At 39.9% G+C, this 21,056-nt stretch overlaps 1 protein-coding gene across 5 annotated transcripts; it reads left to right on the top strand.

The window, feature by feature from the left end:
* The first annotated feature begins 13 nt into the window (after positions 1-13).
* On the top strand, positions 14-20,071 carry hltf (helicase-like transcription factor). Of its 5 annotated transcripts, XM_088613769.1 has the most exons (25): positions 17-433; positions 3,583-3,707; positions 4,635-4,857; positions 5,082-5,248; positions 6,454-6,587; positions 7,088-7,188; positions 7,812-7,883; positions 8,620-8,811; positions 9,092-9,172; positions 9,320-9,386; positions 9,950-10,046; positions 11,015-11,091; positions 11,905-12,000; positions 12,203-12,300; positions 12,713-12,856; positions 13,818-13,956; positions 14,475-14,610; positions 15,104-15,283; positions 15,716-15,840; positions 16,243-16,421; positions 17,147-17,266; positions 17,896-18,008; positions 18,680-18,860; positions 19,232-19,312; positions 19,754-20,071. In XM_088613769.1, the coding sequence occupies exons 2-25, from the start codon at positions 3,649-3,651 to the stop codon at positions 19,898-19,900; spliced, it is 3,009 nt and encodes a 1,002-aa protein (XP_088469895.1). In that variant the 5' UTR covers positions 17-433; positions 3,583-3,648; the 3' UTR covers positions 19,901-20,071. The 5 variants fall into 5 exon arrangements, with proteins under 5 accessions (XP_088469914.1, XP_088469895.1, XP_088469877.1 ...); XM_088613751.1 differs by lacking the exon at positions 3,583-3,707; XM_088613759.1 differs by lacking the exon at positions 3,583-3,707 and having other exon boundaries at positions 17,147-17,270; positions 17,900-18,008.
* Positions 20,072-21,056: the final 985 nt, after the last annotated feature.

Here is a 21,056-nt window from a genome sequence, read left to right as displayed (position 1 = left end):
CCTTCTGATGTTTAATTGGAGAAGGGAAGTAAATATCTGCAATTTTTTTCATACGCTGCTTAGCTAAGGCAGACAAATTCTTATTTGTTGAGCTATCCTAAATCTTGTTTCTGTTTCCGGGTTTTGGGTATGTGTATAGGTTTTGAGCGTAAAACTCGTGTGGCGCATTATGCGGTATTGACATCTCAAGTCTCCCGGAAGTCAGCGTCTCCTCCATGCCTCCCCTCAAGTGATCTATAATCTGCCGGAAATCGCCCCCCGCTCCCACATTTGTCTGTTGGCGACACCCCCGGTCCGAAAGAAATCATCAGCGAATTATTTAATTATATAATATGACCCTGAGTCATCTGAGAATCTGCTTAAATCTGCTAAACAAGTGGCATCTCTGTACAACGAAAGTTTGCAAAGAAAGCGAGATTATTCAACGGGACCGGTGAGTTATACTGTAGCATTTATAGTATAATGCAAACATATTATAGTATCTATCAGCGATTTATTTAATTATATAGCTGTGATTTTGTTTTCGGAGGGGGACCCGCCCCCTCTGGTCCGAAAGTTTTCGCGGGAGGGACGACCCCCCTCGCTGAAATACATTTTTCAAAGTTGGGATGTCTGAAAAGCTATTGTAAATAGTATTTCCGTGTAATGTTTGCAATGGTGATGGACAACTGAATAATATTTTCCCTGTTCAGTAAGAAACCTGTATCGGTTTTGGAACTGGTGTTTTGCATTTCTTTCTGGGACTAGTGTTGCACTGCAAGCTTGTTCTCTGCAAGGCGTGGTGTTTTTGAGGTGTGTCGTTATTTTGAATAGCGATCAGTGTTAAAAAAAAATGTTGGTTCTAAAAATAATTGGTAATTCAGGAGTGTCACGATTTCTAAAAAGATTCATATTCTGCTTGGAGCAGGGAAAGGGATTAAAATAGTTTCTGAATTTAAGAGCTGTGTATAGCTAACAAGATTATTGGAGGGTACACAGAGCAGCTTTTACAAGCTCCTCTGTAAGGAATGTGTCTAAGCGATTTAACAAGTACTAAACATTGTGCATTAGGGAAATGGAGTAATTTTCTGTAATATTATTTGCATTTATCAATTTTTTAGTGCTGTAGCTCACAATACTGATAATGTGTTCTTAAAATATTATAATTAATAATTGCTTACACTTCTGGACACTCCACTCAAAGTGCTTTACAGGCAATGGGGACTCCCCTCCAGCACCACCAATGTGCAGCCCCACCTGGATGATGCAACGGCAGCCATAGTGTGCCAGTATACTCGCCACACATCAGCTATCAGTGGGGAGGAGAGCAGAGTGGAAATATTGTTACAACACCTATGTCCAAATATAGATTAATTACTATTTAAATGAACATTTGACAGCATTACTGCTCTTTTATGTTCCTGTGAAGTTATTTAGAAATTAATTTGTAAAGCCTTATTTCTCATCGTCATACAACATCATTGAAACATATCGTACTCTGTTATGGTATCTGTGGATGGTATCTCACAGATCTGCTTTAATGATCCCCTGCACTCTTGAGATCCAGTGGTTAAAAAGTAGGTATTGAATGGTTGAAGTGCTGCAGTACATCTTCAACCTGAGCCTGAGACTAGAAAGGGTTCCAGGGCTCTGGAAGACATCTTGCCTGGTGCCAGTACCCCAAAAGGGGCACCCTAAAGTCTTAAATGACTACAGACCAGTGGCACTGACATCACACCTGATGAAAACTCTGGAAAGGCTTGTACTAGACCAACTCAGAACCCTGGTGAGTACAGCACTTGACCCCCTGCAGTTCGCCTACCGGTCACACATGGGAGTGGAGGATGCAGTCATCTATCTGCTACACAGAGCTAACTCTCACCTGGAGAAGACGGGGAGCATTGTGAGAGTTATGTTCTTTTATTTCTCCAGTGCCTTTAACACCATCCATCCCCCATTACTGAGAGAGAAGCTAAGAGCTGCGCAGGTGGACACTCCCCTGGTGTCCTGGATTATAGACTATCTGACCTGCAGGCCACAGTATGTACGGCTGCAGAGCTGTGTGTCCGAACAGATTGTTAGCAGTACTGGGGCTCCACAGGGGACTGTCCTTGCTCCATTCCTGTTTACCTTTTACACCTCTGACTTCAGGTACAACTCTGAGGCGTGTCATCTGCAGACGTTTTTGGATGACTCTGCAATTGTGGGGTGTATTAGGGGAGGGAGGAGGAATATGTGAGCTTGGTTACCAACTTTGTGGAGTGGTGTCATCTTAACCATCTCCAGCTAAACACCAGCAAGACTAAAGAAATGGTCATGGACTTTCGAAGGAATAAGTCTCTGCTGAACCCTTTTTCCATCCAGGGCGAGGACATAGAGGTGGTGCAGTCCTACAAGCAATAAGCTGGAGTGGTCTGTTAACACTGACACCCTGTCCAAGAAAGGTCAGAGCCAACTATTTTCTTAGGAGGCTCAGGTCCTTTGGTGTATGTGGAACACTGTTACGCATTTTATTTGAATCAGTGGTGGCAGCGGCCATCTTCTACGATGTTGTGTGCTGGGGCAGCAGCATCACGACAAGAGATGTAAATAGGCTCAACAAACTCATCAAGTGGATCTGTGTTGGTGCTGAGCCTTGACCCCCTGGAGGTGGTGGCTGAGAGGAGAATGCTGACCAAGCTCACAACCATCATGAACAACGCCTCTCAGCCGCTACATGGGACTGTTATTAGGCAGCTGAGCACTTTTAGCAACAGACTGCTCCAGCTACGGTGTTCAAGGGAACGTTTCCGCAGGTCTTTCCTCCCGGCGGCTGTCAGGGTGTATAACGCTGCCCTAGGCTACGACTGTTAGCCCTTCATCTGCTCGTCTATGGACAGCATGTTGCACTATTGTACTTTTTGGGCACTCAATCTGTATATACCTATGCACGTTTTGCACATATTTTATTGTTTTACAGTGACTATGAGCATATTTTGCACACACTTAACTATGTATTTATTTATTTTTACTGTACGTATTTTAATTTTACGTCTATTCTGATGTCTGTTTTCGCTTGTCTTGGGCTGGGCTGCTGTAACACCTCAGTTTCCCTTTGGGATCAATAAAGTCTTATCTATCTATCTGTGAAGACAGAGAGGTTTTCCCCAAGTTTCCAAAAAGTTACAAATTGGTGGAGCTTTCAAATAGTGTCTCTTCCAGTGAATTGGAAATCTTCACATGTACAGTACTGTTATTGGCAAGGCCAATATGAAACTAAGTATCCATCCATTTTTTGTCTGCTTCTTCCATTTGAGGGTCAGAGGGGGACTGGAGCTTATCCTGGCAAGGAAAGGGTGTGAGGCAGGGTACACCCAGGATTAGACACCAGTCCATCACAGGGCACACACAGATACACACTCACAGCAGGGCAAGTTTTCCCAGACACTAATTAACCTACCAGTATGTATTTGTACCTTGGGAGGAAACCTACACAAACTCCTCACATATAGCACACTAGGCTAGGAATTAAATCTAGGATCCCAGCACTGCAAGGCAGCAACACTGATCACTGTGCCACCATGCTACTTGTTAAAATGTGTCAACATAATGGAACTCTTACAGATCCTTGAGCATGATGTCAAGTACCCTGTAGGTGTGTGACAAGAAGAAGGAGAGGCAATTCACTCAATGACATCACTGCAGACGTCCACATCCAGGACGTCGCACGAGTCACTGTTTTGCTGGAAGTTGGATTGACTGACCATTCCCAGGCCGCCCCTGAAAGCATTCTGCTGCCTTAGAAAGGCCAGTCACCAGTGAGTAGTGGCCTAACCCAGGCTTCAACCTGGGACAGCTGGATCACAGGGAACGTGCACTCAGTGCACACACCTTCACTGGTTGTGCCACTTGGGATCACAGGAAGTGGCACTTTTAGGCACTTTTATTCTGTTCTAGAAACATTTATAGGACAAATATGTGTGATGTCACAGACCACGTTCTATTCATAGAACGTGTCTATGTGGCGTTTTTTTAGATCAAGACTACAGTATATAACTCCTGTATACAATAGACAGTAATCAAAAGGAAATTAGTGTTGGAGTATTAATGACGAATCAAGCATTAAGTTACCAAAATAAATATAAATAACTGTATTTGGTTTTGTGAGTATAATGTTTTGAGAATAGGTATTATTTTAGTTTTCAGGTCAGTTTTATTTGTGCCACAATTACCTTTGCTGAGCAAATATTAATAATTTTTTCAGATGGCCAAGAACTAGGTTTGCTCCAGAGAGGTTATTGACAATATCAAATAGTAAAAGGTTTAAAGTCTTTCTAGTGCAATAGGACTCGTGCAAACTATTTGAAATGTTGCAATAAGAAATATTCTCTCAATTGTATTTGTTACCAGATATACTTGCAGTTGTGTTCGGTATTTGAAAGATTTCAAGCCCAGTGTTGACAAGGTTAAAATGAAAATGAGCTTTTATTTTGAAACGTTATGACTCTCAGATAAACAGAAGTTGAAGTTTCTCATTTGCCTGTTGTTTGGTGGACTCATAGTTCTTATGTCAGCCAGGCGTAAGGAAATCTTGCATTTGTGCTGAGGTTGCAATAGTGCAATTTGTGAAAAACATTTTTTTTTCTGAATTCCATTCTGTTGCTCTCTAATTGCAGGTACAAGACCATGCAGTTTTCACAGCACAGGCGATTTGCAAGATCTTCCCTGTTTTCCATTGATTTCTTTACTGGTGCGGACAGATCAGAGACGCTGTCCCAGGCAATAAGCCGCACATATGCAGAATCTTCCACTGTACCTGGCGAGGATGATCAAGAGGCACTGGTGCTGTTTGGAAGCCTGCGAGGGAATGTTGTAGGGCTCCGTTACTATACTGGAGTGGTAAGCGTGATATTGTGTAAATATATGGGTGTTTCTATTACCTTTTTTAGTGCAGTATAGGTATGTATGGGTAGAGGTGTATAGGATGTCTTGGATAGTGAAGCTTTAAATACATACAGTATACTGTATATGTTTTTCTTCATAGGTTTTTTAAAACACTAAACCTACTGTAGCAAGAGAGACCTGCAGGTAGAATGACGCAATGTAACGAATATCATTTTCAGGTCAACAAGCGAGAAATGGTCTCCCTGGTGCGGGAACCTCAAAATCCTTATGACAAAAATGCGGTTCAGGTGGCCAACGTGTACGGCCACCAGGTAGGGCACATCAAGCGAGAGCTGGCAGCGCCGATGGCCTACATCATGGACAACAAGCTGGCAAAGGTGGAAGGGTGAGTTTCTTAAATGCAATCTTGGACGCTTATTTGTATTCCGTTTCACATGTGGTGGAATGCAGCAGTGGACCACGAAAACGTCTGTGCAACGGAAGACTGGTGTTTGTTTTGAAAACGTGTTCCCACCTAGGTGCGAAAAGGTAAATACACCTCAAATCAGGAAAGACCACATGGCTGCAGCCAGAACAGGAAAAGTCTGAGTAATCCATGTACTGAAGCTCTGCAGTTGCCATTAAAAGGTCCTCTGGAGCTCCTGAATAGTGCTGCCAGTGAAGGTCCCAGACTGGGCCCTGTAGCTCAGGTGTTGGAGGTTTATTAGCTGGCTATGGCCAGTATTTCCCCAGGGACCATCACAGCCTGAGGTCAGTTAGCTGGAATTGTAGATCCTGGATCTGCCTTGTAGTTGATTCGCCAGCAGCCATATCACCCTACAACTCACAGCTGGCAACCTACCGAAGCTCAGCAGGCGTGAGCCTGGTCAGTACCTGGGTGGGAGACCTCCTGAGAAAGCTGAGGTTGCTGCTGGAAGTGGTGTTAGTGGGGCCAGTAGAGGGAGCTCACCCTGTGGTCTGTGTGGGTCCTGATGCCCCAATATAGTGACAAGGACCATATACTGCGATCATTAAAAATCCCCTGGCATTTCTCGAAAAGTGTAGAGGGTCTTACCCTGGCCTTCACCAATCATGGCCTCCTAATCCCCATCTATGAATTGGCTTCACCACCCTACTTCATCCTGGTGGTGGCTGCACAATGGTTGTGGTGGAGGTGAGTTCCCATTACCTGTGAAGTGCTTTGAAAAAGTACTATATAAGTGTAAGGTAGTATTATTATTATTATTACTGTAGTAGTATTGACTCCTGGGACTTGCCAGGAGCCATTGTGATCCTAGAGACGTCAGTGAAGGACCTGTCAGCTCTTGCGCTCAGTGCTGACTCCAGTAAGGAGCTGTGGGGCTCGTACTGTCCCACATGCACAGCCACATGACGTAACGGGTTCATGTGTCCCAGCTGTGTGTTTGGAACTTTAACCCGTGTACTGGAGCTGAAAAAACGGGAATCCATATTGTGTAACGGAATATGGATTAATACATTGAATTTTACTCCAGTCAATGAGAAAAGTGATGTTTGTGTGATTGGTCTTAGGACTGCTGGACTCCGATGAAATGTCATGCTGCATTACATGTTTTTTTTATTTTGATTCAGGATTGTACCGTTTGGTGCCACGAATACGTTTTCCATGCCAGTACAGCTCTTTTTCTGGGGCCAGAAGGAAAATAAGGCCGCAGTAATGAATAAGCTTGGACAGCATGGGTTTCGACTTGGCCCCACTTCAGAAGGTACAGCCGTTGTTCCCCAGCATGACAAACGCTTGCATTAGTTACCCAACATAAGATAAAAATACATGTTTAAGCATATTCTGCATGCATCACAGATCAGGAAAAGGTGTGCGTTTAAGTGCTAACAGTCATTGCATCCCATACTTTCCACTTCTTGATGAAAATATAGGAAATGGTTGTTCAGAGTTTCAAAGAAAAGCATGAAATATTAAGAAAGGACAGATGTTATTGACTGGTTTTAGTTTATAGGCAATATGGATTTGTTTCTTATTAAACTGTTAAATTTGTTCAAATTAAACGGTAGTGACTAGAATTGAAATGTAGCGTCACATTACAAGTCATGGAAGGCCAAGAAATGTGTGTAGTTCTATAACTATAAAGTAGTGTAAAACAGTTAGGGTAATTAAGATTCTTGTTTTAATTCTCAAATCTAGAGCACATAAATAAAAAAGACAATGTATTTGCAATTAATGTATTTTAATGAATGTTGTGATTTTTAGGATTTGGAGGAAAAAGTGCAAAGGCTTCTGGGCCAACGATTGATAAGTTCTTTCCACCACTACGTGGAAGGCCAGCTGCCATTCCACTGACACGGGAACAGGTCTGTATCTTCGGCCTTAAAGCAGCAAAAATGGGCTTGGAGGTGCTTTTCATGTTGGTAGCATCAGTGATGTTAGGAACACACTTCAAAGCACTTTCTGATGTGGCATGATATCTAACTGCTGCTGTCTTGTAAAAGTTCCATTAAATTATTGGTAGTGTAGTGAGCATCATTCTTTTTGTATTTCAAGCAAATCTGTTCATTTCCCCATGTTGTTCTTTTTTTTTGTTTAAAATACATTTTTCCTGGAGACTCCTCAGAGCCTTGGGGTGTTTTCTTAAAACCACAGAAGTATAACCAATCACAGCTCCACATTTCAGACAAATGCCTTTTTAAAGTGTGGAAGCTTATGGCTTTCAAGTGACGAATGTACATGTACTGAGTTTTTTTATCCTAGTGGAAAAGTAAACATCCCAGATCATCTTAAGATCATGAAGAACATTTTACTTGGTTTTAAAATATTTCTGTTTTTTTTTTTAAACAAAAATGTATGTTAAATTTCTATTTCTCTTTTCTGTTGTATTTTATTTTCAGAATGGATAATATTATCTTTAAAAAACCTGTAGCTTTTCAAAAGCTTTTTCAGTGATGTAATAGTCACCTCTGTTTTTTCTCCTTTACAGCTTCAGAACGTGTTTGACAAATTGTTTGATAACCTGATGGAAGAGAAAATTCAGGAGATGGAACCAGCTGAAGTAATGATTCTTTCTTAGTGTTTCTTGCTCGTTAAATGTACCTGTCATCGTTTTGCTGTCTTTCTTCTTGTTATTATTTCTTATTGAGGGTTATGTATAACTCAATTTTTTGAAACTGGCATTCAGGCTGTGAACAAGCGATATGACGAAGTTTTTATCTTAAAGTAGATCTTTGTTTATCTAGACTGTCTTTCTGTGTCTATGCGTCTGTCCATCTAGCCATCTCTCGTCCATCGCTTGTTATGGTTTCGTTAGCTTGAACGGGACCGAGAAAAGCAAGTAGTTGTCCTTGGCCTCCAAAGGAACGTTTTGGGTGCCCAACAACTGGATTTGGCTTCCATAAGTTCTGTTCAGGAATGCCACTGCTCCTTGAGTAAAGTGTTTTATTTGGAGCATTGTGCAGTTTTACATATCTTTTGTAAAATTTGGTTAATATGTTCTAGTCTTTGCTATGTGCAAAGCAGAGTGGGGATGAGATCAACAGTCTTGGATCGTTAGCCACACAGAATGTGAATGTAGGTTGTCCTGGGTAGTGGGCTAACTGTACAGTAGGTATCAGTTGATAAAATCCCATATATACTTATCTGGGCTCTTTGGGAGGTACTAGGTCAAGTTTCTAGCCCAGGCTAGTAACTGTTATTGTATTGATGGGGCTAGCTGCAGCTGTTGTTCTACTACAATTCTGACCTTTTTTTTAACAATTGACTGAGAAATCAAGTTATTTTATATATTTCAGGCTGTTGGCACACCCCTTCTGCCACATCAGAAGCAGGCACTGGCTTGGATGGTACTGAGAGAAAATAACAATGATTTACCACCTTTTTGGGAGCAGAAGAATAATCTGTATTTTAATGTCCTCACTAACTTTGCTGTTAAAGAAAAACCAGAGAAGGTTCATGGGGGGATCTTGGCTGACGATATGGGGCTGGTAAGAAAATGGAAAATGACTGTAAGAACAATAACTCTAACAATAACCAAAGGAATGTACTATTTTTTCATATTTCTGAAAACAATAGACTACATTTGTACACTTGTAAAAAATACTTGGTCAAAACAGTACGTTTTACCTTTCGGTAAATCTGTACATTTTCAAAAAATGTTACTAGCCTTAAAGATGTCTTCAATTTCCTTAATCTTTTTCAAGTGTGATATGTTTATTTTCTCTAAATGCAGTAAGGTTTGCTTCCAATATTTTGTTTCCAATACAGGGTAAAACACTTACCACCATTGCACTGATTCTTTCCAACTTTCACAATGGGAGACCTCTTCCTACAGAGACATTGTCAACGGTAAGAAAACATATGATAATAATTACATTTTTGCCATTACTACTAATGCAGCATCATTTTTTAGAATAATGCATCATTAATGGTTGGTCCTTTTTTCTAGAATACAAAGAAATGTATCATATATATATATATTTTCATTTATTTCAGGAAAATGCTCTTGCTCCTGGATCTTCGGCATCCAAAGAACGAAAAGAAAGGAAGCGAACTAGAAAAGGTAAACTGTTACACCTTATTTTCAGTTTTACCAGCCTCCTCATTTTAAAAGAACCACATGACTTAAAAATTCAAACCAAGTATACTAAATGACTATTTTAGTTTTGACTTGCCAAGACGGGAAACTACAGTATATTTGGAAATCCTTAGCTTGTGAAGACAATTTTTCATGCTCTCTTATTTGAATATCAGCTTGAAGAAAATCATTACAACTACTTTCAGAAGTTGAATTGTAGCAGACTTAGGTATACATGCAGACCAGTTCTCCAAATTTGTATGGAGATGACTTTTCCATTACGTCTGACAGTGTTATAAACTTGCTATTAGAAACACTTAGGTTTGTGTTTATTCCCTGCCCCTGAGCGGAGTTTCACTTGAGCAGTGGCAGAGAGATTAAAACAGCCAAACAAACTCATCGCTTGTGAACCTAACATGGGGGTTCAAACATTATTTGAGGTACTACATCACACCTTTGAGAACGTCAACAAAGACGGAGATCTCAGAATGTCAGTCATGAACTTTCAGTGGTCTCAAACTAATAAGGATCTGTGTGGACATTTCCAGAGGAGTTAGAGAAAAGTACAGTGGAAGACAGGTCTGTGAAAAGTGCAAAGGACCCAGTTCCAGCAGAAGCCTCTGTGAGCAGCTCACGTGCGAAAAGGTAAATACACCTAAAATGATGAAATACAGAACTTCAGAACAGTCTAAAGCCCTGGAGGAACAAACTTCACAATTTGTAAGTGTGTTTATTTTATTGCTACTATTGTCTATTTTTAAAATGTACAAGTAAAAAACGTGGAGTTCTGCACACTATTCTGCAGGCCTTGCATAAAGGACAACATTAAACTGGCACAATGCTTTTATTTTTTATACTCTCTTTCTGTACTCGGGGGTTATTGTGGATTAAAACTGATGTGCAAATAGAGGAAAATTGGAGTGGCACAGCTTTGACCAAGTTATCATTTAACATTTAAGATCACTTTATTGGCCATATACAGTTTCTTGAATTAGGAATTGGTCTTTTTGCATACCCCAGCTTGCTTTCCATGAGTCACACAGACAGGGAGAGAAGCTTGGGCTGAGCGCAGGGTCAGCCATTTACACAGCACCCCTGGAGCAGTTGGGGTGAAGGGCCTTGCTCAGGGGCCCAACGGAGTAGGATTCCTCTGGATAAATTGAACCAGCAACCTTCCAGCCACAGGCGCAGATCCTTAGCCACAGAGCCACTGACCCTCCCCTACTTGCATATCACTATGGAACAATGCTTATTACTATGGAAGTTTTTATCAGTTTAACTCTTTTGACTGATACTGTATCTTTATTTGACTGATCTTTCTCCTGATGTGGATGTCATGAATAGCTGGATGCATAAGAGACCAAGAACAATAACGTGTAATTATGTATAATGCACCAATTTGGGCAAAGTATGAATTACTTGTTTTCACAAATTATTTTGCAAGGAAAATAAAAAAATGAGTGTGAGGTGTGATATTGACATTTACTGCTATTAAGATGGCTTTTCTAGTTGCACATAATAAATATTTTTTGGATATACTGTAGTTGTGCCATGCAGAATATCATCATGTAACAGGAAAGAGTAAATCTGTTTTCTTTGTCTTTTTTAAAAAGATCTAAAGTTAAGGTTAAGTACACCTACAGCAGTGATTCTGAAGGGTCTGACAGTGGGGTATCCCCCAAGAAGAAAAGTAAGTGGCTGCCATTGTTTTATTTTTACCAGCACTCTGTGCACCTTAATTCACTTGTGTGCTTGTTTGTGTCTGTTGATTTGAAGACAAATCAGACCAGGGAGAAGCAAAAAGAGTGCAAGATCATATGTCCATGCATTAACTGTTAAGGAATTAACTATTAAGGAATAGGTCAAAATAATCAATGTTAAGTACATGCGTGGTAGGAATTACATATTTCATCCACTTTTAAGCTATTTAAGAATTTTAGTCACACAGAGCAGTGTTCAGTGTGAGCGTCTAAATTGCTTGTTTAAAGAAAAGCAAGTTAATATGATTTTATCCAGTCATGTTTCTGGAGCACCTATCTCTTGTTCGCAAACCTTTAATTAAACTATTTGTTTGCTTAATTGTTTAACAATTGTTTCAGTTGATTAAAAATAGAATGAGATTAGAAATAAGAATTAACCCTGTGCCAGGGGCTGTGTTTTAGAATTCCCTTCATTGTGGTGTATTATTTTGGTGTTTCAGTTAATGAAAAATTCATTTCTCTGACACTGACCCTCACCCTGTGTCTGAGCATCATTCACTGGTATCCTTTTAGGATCTTTTTTGACAGCATTAGGGGAAAATCAGTTGATACATCAAGCTGGGTTCTGTTGGCCAAATGCCATGAAAATTGTACAGGTAAAGCAAGTCATTTATTGAACAGTAATCCTCATCTCGATATATGAGAGTAAATGGCTCTGCTGATGTGGGGCTGTATTTGTAGGTGCGTATAATATTGATATTCTTAAATTTTGTGTACATTGAATGGGTTCTTTGCTTTCATAGGTGGATTTTCAGCCTTGAAGGACGATGCAGATTTTGCTGCTGCCCTTGAGGGTTTCATAGCTGAACGTCCTTTACAAAAAAAAGCCCCCAAAAAAGGTCAGGCCTGTTTTCAGTGTATTTTGAAGGGAAAATCCTATTTCGTGTACATGTGGGTAGAGTTCTATTACTTAAACATAGCCAGCTTTATTTATATTATACATTGAATACATTTGCATTATATTGTGCAAGTAATAGAAGTTGAATACAGTATATGCTGATTTGGTGTTTTGTCAGCCATTTTGTACTTTTCTTTTGTTAGGTGTTCCCAAAACATCTTTTAAAGGTTCTAGGACTGAAACTAAAATAGCCAGAGCGACATTGATCATCTGTCCTCTGTCGGTGCTCAGTAACTGGATGGTAAGTGCAGGCTTTGTATCCGCCAGCAGAGGTAGTTTCTAACACCCTGCTGTAGATAACCAGTGCTGTTTCTGTCCACATTAGGACAGTCTTATTTTTGTTTTGTTTTGTTGTTTTGTGTACAATGTGCTATTTATAAAAATGCCTTGCAAAATAAGTTGGCAGAAATGAAAAACTATATACAGTAGTTTTATTACTGTTTTTTATTTTTTAGTATGTGGAGAGCCTAATTGTAAGGAAAAACAATTTTAACTACAATTTATAGTTGCCTTTGTTAGGCTATGTTTCCATCTTCAGTTTTTGTAAGCATGACAACCATTTAACAAGTATTACATTTCCAAAACATTCCCACCAAAGTGATTTTATATCCTCGGACCTGTGTAATTCACGTATACATATGGAAATATTTCAGGACCAGTTTGAGCAGCATGTTCGCGCTGACGTCAGTCTGAATGTGTATCTGTATTATGGCTCGGATCGCAGCAGAGATGCCTCCTTCTTGGCGAAGCAGGATGTGGTGTTAACAACCTACAACGTGTTGGCTGTAGACTACGGGGTGAGTGAAGAAGCTCTGAATTCTGTTTCCTCATGTGATAGGCTACTCCCCAGGACAACTGCACACACACAAAGATTTTGTTTACAGAAACATTCTTGCCCTGTATTTGAGTGATTTTGTCATTAGGATTTAAATGTGAGGGTGGCACGGTGGCGTAGTGGTTATCATTGCCGCCTCACAGCACTGGGGCCCTGGGTTCGATTCCGGAACTTCAGTTTCTGCGTGGATGTGCTATATTCTCCCTGTGTTAGCATGGGTTTCCTCCAGGTGGTTTACTTGCCTCCCACAGTCCATAGACATGCTGGTACTGTAGGTTAATTGACTTCTGTGAAAACTGGTCCTGGTGTGAGTGCATGCGTGTGTCAGGGTGTGTCCTGCCTTGCGTCCTATCCTGCTTTCCAGGGTAGGCTCCAGCTCCCCCACGGCCCCCGTAGTGGATAAATCGGTTAGAAAATGCGTTGGTTTCGTGTCGACTTCAAAATCCTCATGCTCGCCTATCAGGCTCTGCGTGGCTTGGCACCTCAGTACGTGTCTGAGCTACTATTGTCCTACTCCCCACCTCGCAACCTTCGCTCTTCTAATTCTGGTCTCCTGTCTGTCCCCCAAGCCTGTCTACACTCTATGGGTGACAGGACCTTTTCCATTTATGCCCCAGAGCACTGGAACTCTCTTCCTAAGGGTATCAGAGAGTCACCTTATCTAAACTCCTTCAAATCCAGACTGAAAACCTTATTTAGAAGGGCTTTCACATAACTGGTTCTGTTCTTTACCCCTCTACTCTTACTGTATTCAGTACCTCCTTCTACTGTCTCCACTTATTGTGTATTGTGCATAATTGTGTAATTTTTTTTATTGTTGCCGTCGTTCTGTAAAGTGCTTTGAGAAGCTAACTTTAAAGGCGCTATGTCACATAACGTTGACTATTATTAGTTATGTGGTGCCCCTCTTCCATTGCTGACAGAATAAGAACAGCAGCCCGTTGCACAGGATGGAGTGGCTGCGGGTGGTGCTGGACGAGGGACATACGATCAGGAACCCCAATGCACTGCAGAGCAGGGCTGTGCTGGATCTGACGGCCCAGAGAAGATGGATTTTAACAGGTCGGTCTGTAAAAAACCGTTGCCCCAACATTATTTGACCTTTTACACGTTGAGGTTAAGGAGCAAGCAGTGTTGTTTTGAAACATCACCAAGCAAGCAGATCTCTGCATTGTATGCCCGTTTTAGTACTGGGCCTCTTCTGGGATATTGCACTTTGTTTTAGAAGAAAATTATCTGTGTAAATAAAGGTTTAAATAAAAAACTCTGTGCTTGTCTGTCCACCAGGTGGTGCCTTTCAGTGCAAAGGAATGTTAGGCAAAAAAACATCACTTAAAAAAAACAGAGATGCATTAGGCTTTTTGCTGTTTGCTGTTATATTCATATTAGTGTGTTAGTGCGTGTCTTGGGATGTGATCTAAGTATTGGCATTTCCTGGGGTATGATATTAATTAATTCATTGTACTTCCTACCTCTCATATCTGTATGAATTGTATTTAAATGGTTTCGTCAGCTCTTTAGCGTGGTTCAACCTGTTAACCATACAAGCCATTAAATTTAAATCTGTTTTATGGCTTCAGGTACCCCAATCCAAAACTCCCTGAAGGATGTGTGGACATTGATCGCCTTCTTAAAGCTGAAACCCTTCGATGTGAAGGAGTGGTGGAACAGAATCATTCAGCGACCTGTGACTATGGGTGATAAAGATGGACTCCAGTATGTATTGAGGGACAAGGGCGGTTGACTGACGAGTAGGATTGACTGTGGGAAGAGTATCTTTTCTGATTTACCATTATTAAAAGCATGACATTGCATTCATAAGCAATCAATGAACTTGAAATATGCATAGCATTACAGTATGTAATATGGGGTGTGTGTGAATGTATAGACATATTTGCACTTTGTATTTGTACTGACAGCATTGGATTATGAGTCTTCTCCATTGCATTGTGTTCTCTTGCTGAGGTTTAACTGTCCAATGATGCTTTGCCATGTAGATAATGATAACATCATGAACAGAATGGGGCAGGTAAAAGTATTTTTGGATCCGGTAGTACGCTACTGTGCTATATAAAGGTCCTGATACAAAGCCTTTTATGCCGAAGGCAAGTCCTCAACGAGAGGTTTTGAGGTGCCCATCTTATTATGTGGCATGGGTCAGCTCTTCAGCAAACAATCTCACCTGAACGGGTTTGTTTTCCTCTTTCAGGCACCTGCAGGCATTGATTAAGGGTATCACTCTGAGGAGGACAAAAGCGAGTACAATAAAAGGCAAGCCCGTGGTGGAGCTGCCCCAGCGGAATGTGCACGTTCAGCATGTGACGCTGACCGAGGACGAGAGACGGGTGTACGAGGCAGCCCAGAAGGAAGGCAGGTCCATCATCAGACGGTAAGGACGCCCCGGCGGTCATCCGATTCCGAACAACGTCTCTCAGAAGGCGATGCGTTTCAGATTCAGTGCAGAAAAAACTAAGTGTCCCCTTGTACTGTGGGTGGGAGCTGTTTTACCTTCAAAGTGTAAAGTGTGGGTTTGAGGGTTTACTTTTAAAAGCTGGAGGAAATTTTAAACCGTCATCCGTAACACTGATCTATGTGGTGTGGGGATAGTTGATTTCTAAAGCAATACATTGCCACTTAAAATTTTCCCAATTTTCTTATTAATGTGTATATATATATAGAATAGTTGTAGAAACATCCAAGTTTTAAAAGTCAACCTTTATCTGTTGATAAAGCACGATGAGGATATCCTAGCCAACTGGAGCCCTCCCCAGCCACCTTCATCAGTATTCATTCTCTCTGTCTCACCGGAATCCAATTCCAGGTACTTCAGGGAAGGGACTGTCTTGACAAACTATGCCGACGTTTTAGCCATCTTGGTCAGGCTTCGGCAGGTGTGCTGCCATCCAGGGTTGCTGAGGAACTCCCCTGGAGCAGCAGGACCAACAGGTTAGTGTGAGAACAGCACGGCTGTCTTTCCAAATTAAAACAAGTGGCTCGTGAACGATTTGCAATGCGGCATTTGGATACCTGAAAAAAATGAAAATTGACAAATATGATGAAATAACCAGCATGTCTTATTTTCCATGTTCGCACTTGAGTGCTTGTTTTGTGTGGCCTGGAGGCAAGTGGGTCTTCTTATTTTCAAGCAGCTTTCCCTATGGCTGAGCTCCAGTTCAGAGCTGAAGTCCAAGTGTTAATTTTTTAAAAGCAAAAGTAATTTGCTTGTCCGGAAATGTTTTACAGTGAGAATGTGATGTATGTTATTTTTACTGATTTCAATGAGTCCTTTTAGCCTTGCATTGGAAGCATGAGCTTATAATAAATCCTTTTCTTTTTGGCAAAAAACAGAAGATGCAACGCCAAGTGAATTAAGAGAGAAGCTAATAAACAAAATAAACATGGTTCTGAACTCTGGTTCGGATGAAGAATGTGCCATATGCTTGGAGTCCCTCAGGTTGCCTGTGATAACACAGTGTGCGCATGTGTATTGCAAGCCTTGCATTTGCGAAGTCATCCGCGCAGAACAGGTTCGTACGGCAGCAACTGAAAAAAATGGTTTTCACATTCAGTGCACGTTGTGCACAAGTCACTGACAGTGTACACCTATTGTGTCGCGCTGGAGATGACAAATTAGAGGAAAATTGATTTAAAGAAGTAAGTCATTTCAGGACTCAAATTGAATAAAAACAGTTTCAATTTGTTTGAGAAGTGTTACAAACTGCCTGTTTATGACAGACTAGAAACAGTTACTTCCTTTTCATCATTATATACGGTCAGTATATCGCTATTAGTTAATAAAATAGATACTTCAGTTTTACTTAATATTCTACTTTGTTAGAACAAAAGAAAACAAAACATTTAACTGGCTGAGGTTGTGATAGTTCTAGGTTTTTGAGAGTTAAATGCTCATCGGCTTTCCCTTTCCTTCCTTCTACAGCAGGGATTCTCATTTCCCCTCAGTGTGGACCCACTCTTTGTTGTTTTTTATTCTAATTAAGTCATTCTTATTTTTTTGAAGTTGCAATCCTTGTTTATAGCTCCTAAACTAAGATGTAAAATTAGGTATATAAATATGTAGCTATCTTGAAATCTGCAACATTTTGGATGAAAACGCTGAAATCGAAGAATCTTTATTTTTATCGTGAACGGTGAAATGTTGTGAAATGTAAATTCAGGCACCACTGGAAATCAGAGTCACGGTTTCCAATAACCTGCCAATTCTCAATTTTCCTCTGCATGTACCTTCCATCAGAACGCCAAATGCCCCCTTTGTAGGGGAGAAATCAAAGTTGAGGAGCTGGTTGAATATCCTGGCGAGAAAGCCGAACTGGAATCTGAAGAAGCTGGAGACGGGTTTTTGTCAAGTTCAAAGGCAAGTCACTTTTACGAGTTTTCACTGCCAGGTCAAATTAAAAAAATCTGTATTTCCACTGCTGGCCACTGTAGTTGCCTCACTTTGCACTCTGCTATTTGCTAGTCCAGCCTGAAAACACATGACCTACATCCTCAATTTGACAAGGAGGAGTGTACATCAGTAGTGAATTGACAGGGGAATGGGTATACAGAGGTGAACAAAACTCCATGTTTATGGATAGGACATTCAAGTTTTTAAGTGTCATATCTAAATTAACTTTGTCGTAGTAAATTAAATAGCCATTGTGTTCAAGTAAAGCAGAGATTATTCACTTTCAGTGTTTTGGTTAAAGACTAAGTGTGGCTACAACACTTTGATTTGATATATATATTGTAATTTTTCATGTTTTTATAATTTATTGTTTATTGCAACTGGGCTGTCCATAATCCTAGAATACATTTTGTCCTGTTCATTTCGATCTCCTCAAAGTTTGAAGTTAAATCAGTCAGCATTGTGTGACTAAATAAAGGGACAGATTTGGAGGACAAAACTAAGCTTTATTGTTTTAAATAAGATACAGTATATGCATTTTCTCTTCTTAACTTCATTTTTTATTGGGTTTTCTTTGACAATCTGTGGCTGTATAGGTAGACGCCCTGATGATTCAGTTGCAAAAAATCCGTGACAAAGATCCCAGCATAAAAAGTTTAGTGGTTTCTCAATTCACAAAGTTTCTGTCTCTGATTGAAATCCCTCTGAGGTAAGTCTTTCACAATCTGCTTCGTTTGCGACCTGAATATTATTGAATGTTTTGTAATGTAATTCTTGTTCAAGTAAAATTCAAGGATGGAACATTAAGCACTTTATATCAAGAGACTAAAAAATGGAATGGGTCCATGTTGATAGGTATGGAAACCTACTGGAACTGCCTAAGGGAGAAACTAATAGAGCGGATATAATGGAAATGTTAACTCAATGAAAGTAATTGTAGCTTAATTAACATGATCAGTCATTTTATTTCCAATCTTTATTTTTAATTTTTATATTTTATTTTCTAATTTCATAAAAGTAATTCCTTTTTTGTATCATATTGATGTGTAATTTAACTAGTGTCTTTGTCTTTAGAGAAATTGGTGAATTCCTTCGTGCTTTAAGTACCTTGCTCCAGCAAAGCGAAAACATTCAGTAACTGGCATTACCTTGTCACAGAAAGGCGTTTCCCTTTGATTAGAAGATTGATAACTGAGGCAGACAGTTAGATCAAGTGTTGGCATGTCATTGCTTTTGGAGTGGAGACTCCCACTGTTAGCTGAGAGTGCCTTCGGGAAATGTGATGACATATCATTCAAGAAAACAAATTACACCATGGTGTGTATCCCTGTGCTGGGCAAAAAAAGATAACGGCCATTCAATTCTCTCCTTGGGGATTAGATTACGTGGTTTCTCGTTTACACGTCTGGATGGCTCCATGAACCAGAAGAGGAGAGTGGCAGCTCTCCAGGCCTTTCAGAACACGAACCCAGGAACGCCGACCATATTGCTGCTGTCCCTTAAGGCCGGAGGAGTGGGCTTGAACCTAACCGCAGCCTCCAGGATTTTCCTCATGGACCCGGTAAGTGTTCCAAGTTGCACTGTGAAGGTAGGGCCCTTCTCCAGGCAGAAGGGAACAGTCACGGCCCCCGGTATAGGGGGTTGTGCACAGATGGCAGAAGTCTGCGTAATCCCTGCCAGAGGAGGATTTACAAAATACTAGCTATAGTTGTTAGAATAATTTTGTGAGCTTCAAGTGATTTATGACGCATGGCTTTGTTCTGTGCAACAGTGAGAAGATTGCTCTTTGTCACTTTAGGTCTTATTAACCAAGAAACATCATCCAATCTGTAACTCTTTTTATTTAATGTTAGTGGTTCCTGTTTCATCAGGGGTACATTTGGATGAATGGAAAAGGAGTTGTGTGAGATAGGTGTGAATCTCTGTTTACAGGCCTGGAATCCTGCAGCTGAAGACCAGTGCTTTGATAGGTGCCACAGGATTGGTCAGAAAAGAGATGTAGTCATCACCAAGGTGAACATTTTTTCTGCATTTGATTGTATACAGGTAGAATTTAGGAAAAACAAAATAGTCATAAACTGGATCCTCCATTTTCATCATTATATAGCAAATGACTAATAAGCTTACATGTTTTGGATCTGTATTTTAGTATTAAATGCCTTTGTTGAAGCCAAGCACAATTTTACAATGAACAATAGGTTTCATGTACAGTAGTTCAATTTCATGTACAGTAGATGAAAACTTGTTCTCAGGTAATAAAGTAAAAGTAAAGTAAAAGGTTATTGATCCTTTAGCAGACAGGAGCTTGGCGATGGATTTATATTACTTTAATATTGTTAGAACTGTGTGCTCTGATCTATGATTTTTTTTATAAATGTGTTGCTACTTACGTCAAGAACAACATGTACCAGCTGACATGAATTAAGATGTTTTACTTGAATTCTGTCTTTCCAGTTCATTGTGAAAAACTCTGTTGAAGAAAACATGATAAAAATACAAAAGAAGAAGCGAGACCTGGTAGCAAAAGCCTTTGGACTCAAGAATTTGAACGAGAGAAAGCAAGCAAGGATTGAAGAAATTAAAACGCTTATGGAGATTTAGTAATCTAACCTAATTCCTTGGCTTTTGGGACCATTGACTGCAAAACTACAGCTTTTATTTGAACTTTATGTTGCATTTTGTACTTTTATATTTTGCAAATTTTTATATACTGTATGTAAAGATTCTTCATTAGGAAAGTGGTGAAATGAAAAGGTATTGTAAAATACAGAACACAGTGTCGTGCCTTGTGAATCACAATTTACTGTAAATAGTATAGGAAAATAATTTAAAAGAAAATTAAGCATCGACAATCTTACTTTTGCACTAGAGAGATTAACTTTGCACACATTACAAACTGAGTGTTCCCTGCATTATGCTGAAAATGAGTGATATCTAATTTATCCTGAATCAAATCCCAGAGGTCCTGCCAAGGCCTAATGAGATTAATACACATAAATATTGTGACTCTGTGTCTGGAAACAAGGTATGTTTTAGTACATCTGCTTTGAAATCTAGTGACGTGATGTCAAATCTATCATTTTATCTTTAACATAATACTGCAAATGAACTTTAAGTGGTAGGACTGTTCATTTGTGAAGCAAGGGCTTTTTGCTCTATACTCAATTTACAGTGGTGAAAAAAAAAGTTTTTGAACCCTTTGGAATTACATGTACAGTATTGCTCCAGTAATTATCTGTACTCCTTCACACATTTTTTCCAGCACAGATAGTGAATGTTTAAACAATGTATTCAATATAGACATGAAAAAGTACAATTGTTTGTATGCTACTTGTTTAATCAGATTTTGTTGATCAATTATTATGACTTAAATGAAGATCGGATCACACTTTAGGAGCAATAATGCAGGAATACAGATGATTCCAAAGGGTTCACAAACTGTAACAAAACATGTCCTGAAGTGTTTTGTACTGCAGTGCTACAAAAAAATTCAGATCTTTTTTTTTCCCCCCCATCAGTGACAGAACAAGTTTGTTTCAATTACCAATTCTCTGAAGGGAAATAATCAAGGAGTCAGTTTCGTCACTACTAGAAGGAAAAGGCTAACTTCCTCGTTCACCTCTGTCTTAATTATTGGTTTGCAAAAACAAGTGATTTATAGAATCTATGTACATGAAATACAGGTACTACCTCCACCTGTCTATGATTAATATTTTAACACATTCATAATTGCCAGTACGCAATGGTATCCATTGTG

The sequence above is a fragment of the Lepisosteus platostomus genome, chromosome 2, assembly GCF_059453375.1.
Source record: "Lepisosteus platostomus isolate fLepPlt1 chromosome 2, fLepPlt1.hap1, whole genome shotgun sequence".
NCBI lineage: Eukaryota > Metazoa > Chordata > Actinopteri > Semionotiformes > Lepisosteidae > Lepisosteus > Lepisosteus platostomus.
Note: the sequence above shows the minus strand (reverse complement) of the source record. Positions and strands in the feature narration are given on the sequence as shown.

What these genes read in the sequence shown, in the direction of transcription:
- hltf (XM_088613751.1), top strand. Translation starts at nt 333, where the DNA reads ATGACCCTGAGTCATCTGAGAATCTGCTTAAATCTGCTAAACAAGTGG. An exon ending in ACTTGGCCCCACTTCAGAAG is followed by an intron (nt 6,588 to 7,087) that starts GTACAGCCGTTG and finishes TGTGATTTTTAG; the next exon opens with GATTTGGAGGAAAAAGTGCA. An exon ending in AGCAGCTCACGTGCGAAAAG is followed by an intron (nt 10,047 to 11,014) that starts GTAAATACACCT and finishes TTTTTTAAAAAG; the next exon opens with ATCTAAAGTTAAGGTTAAGT.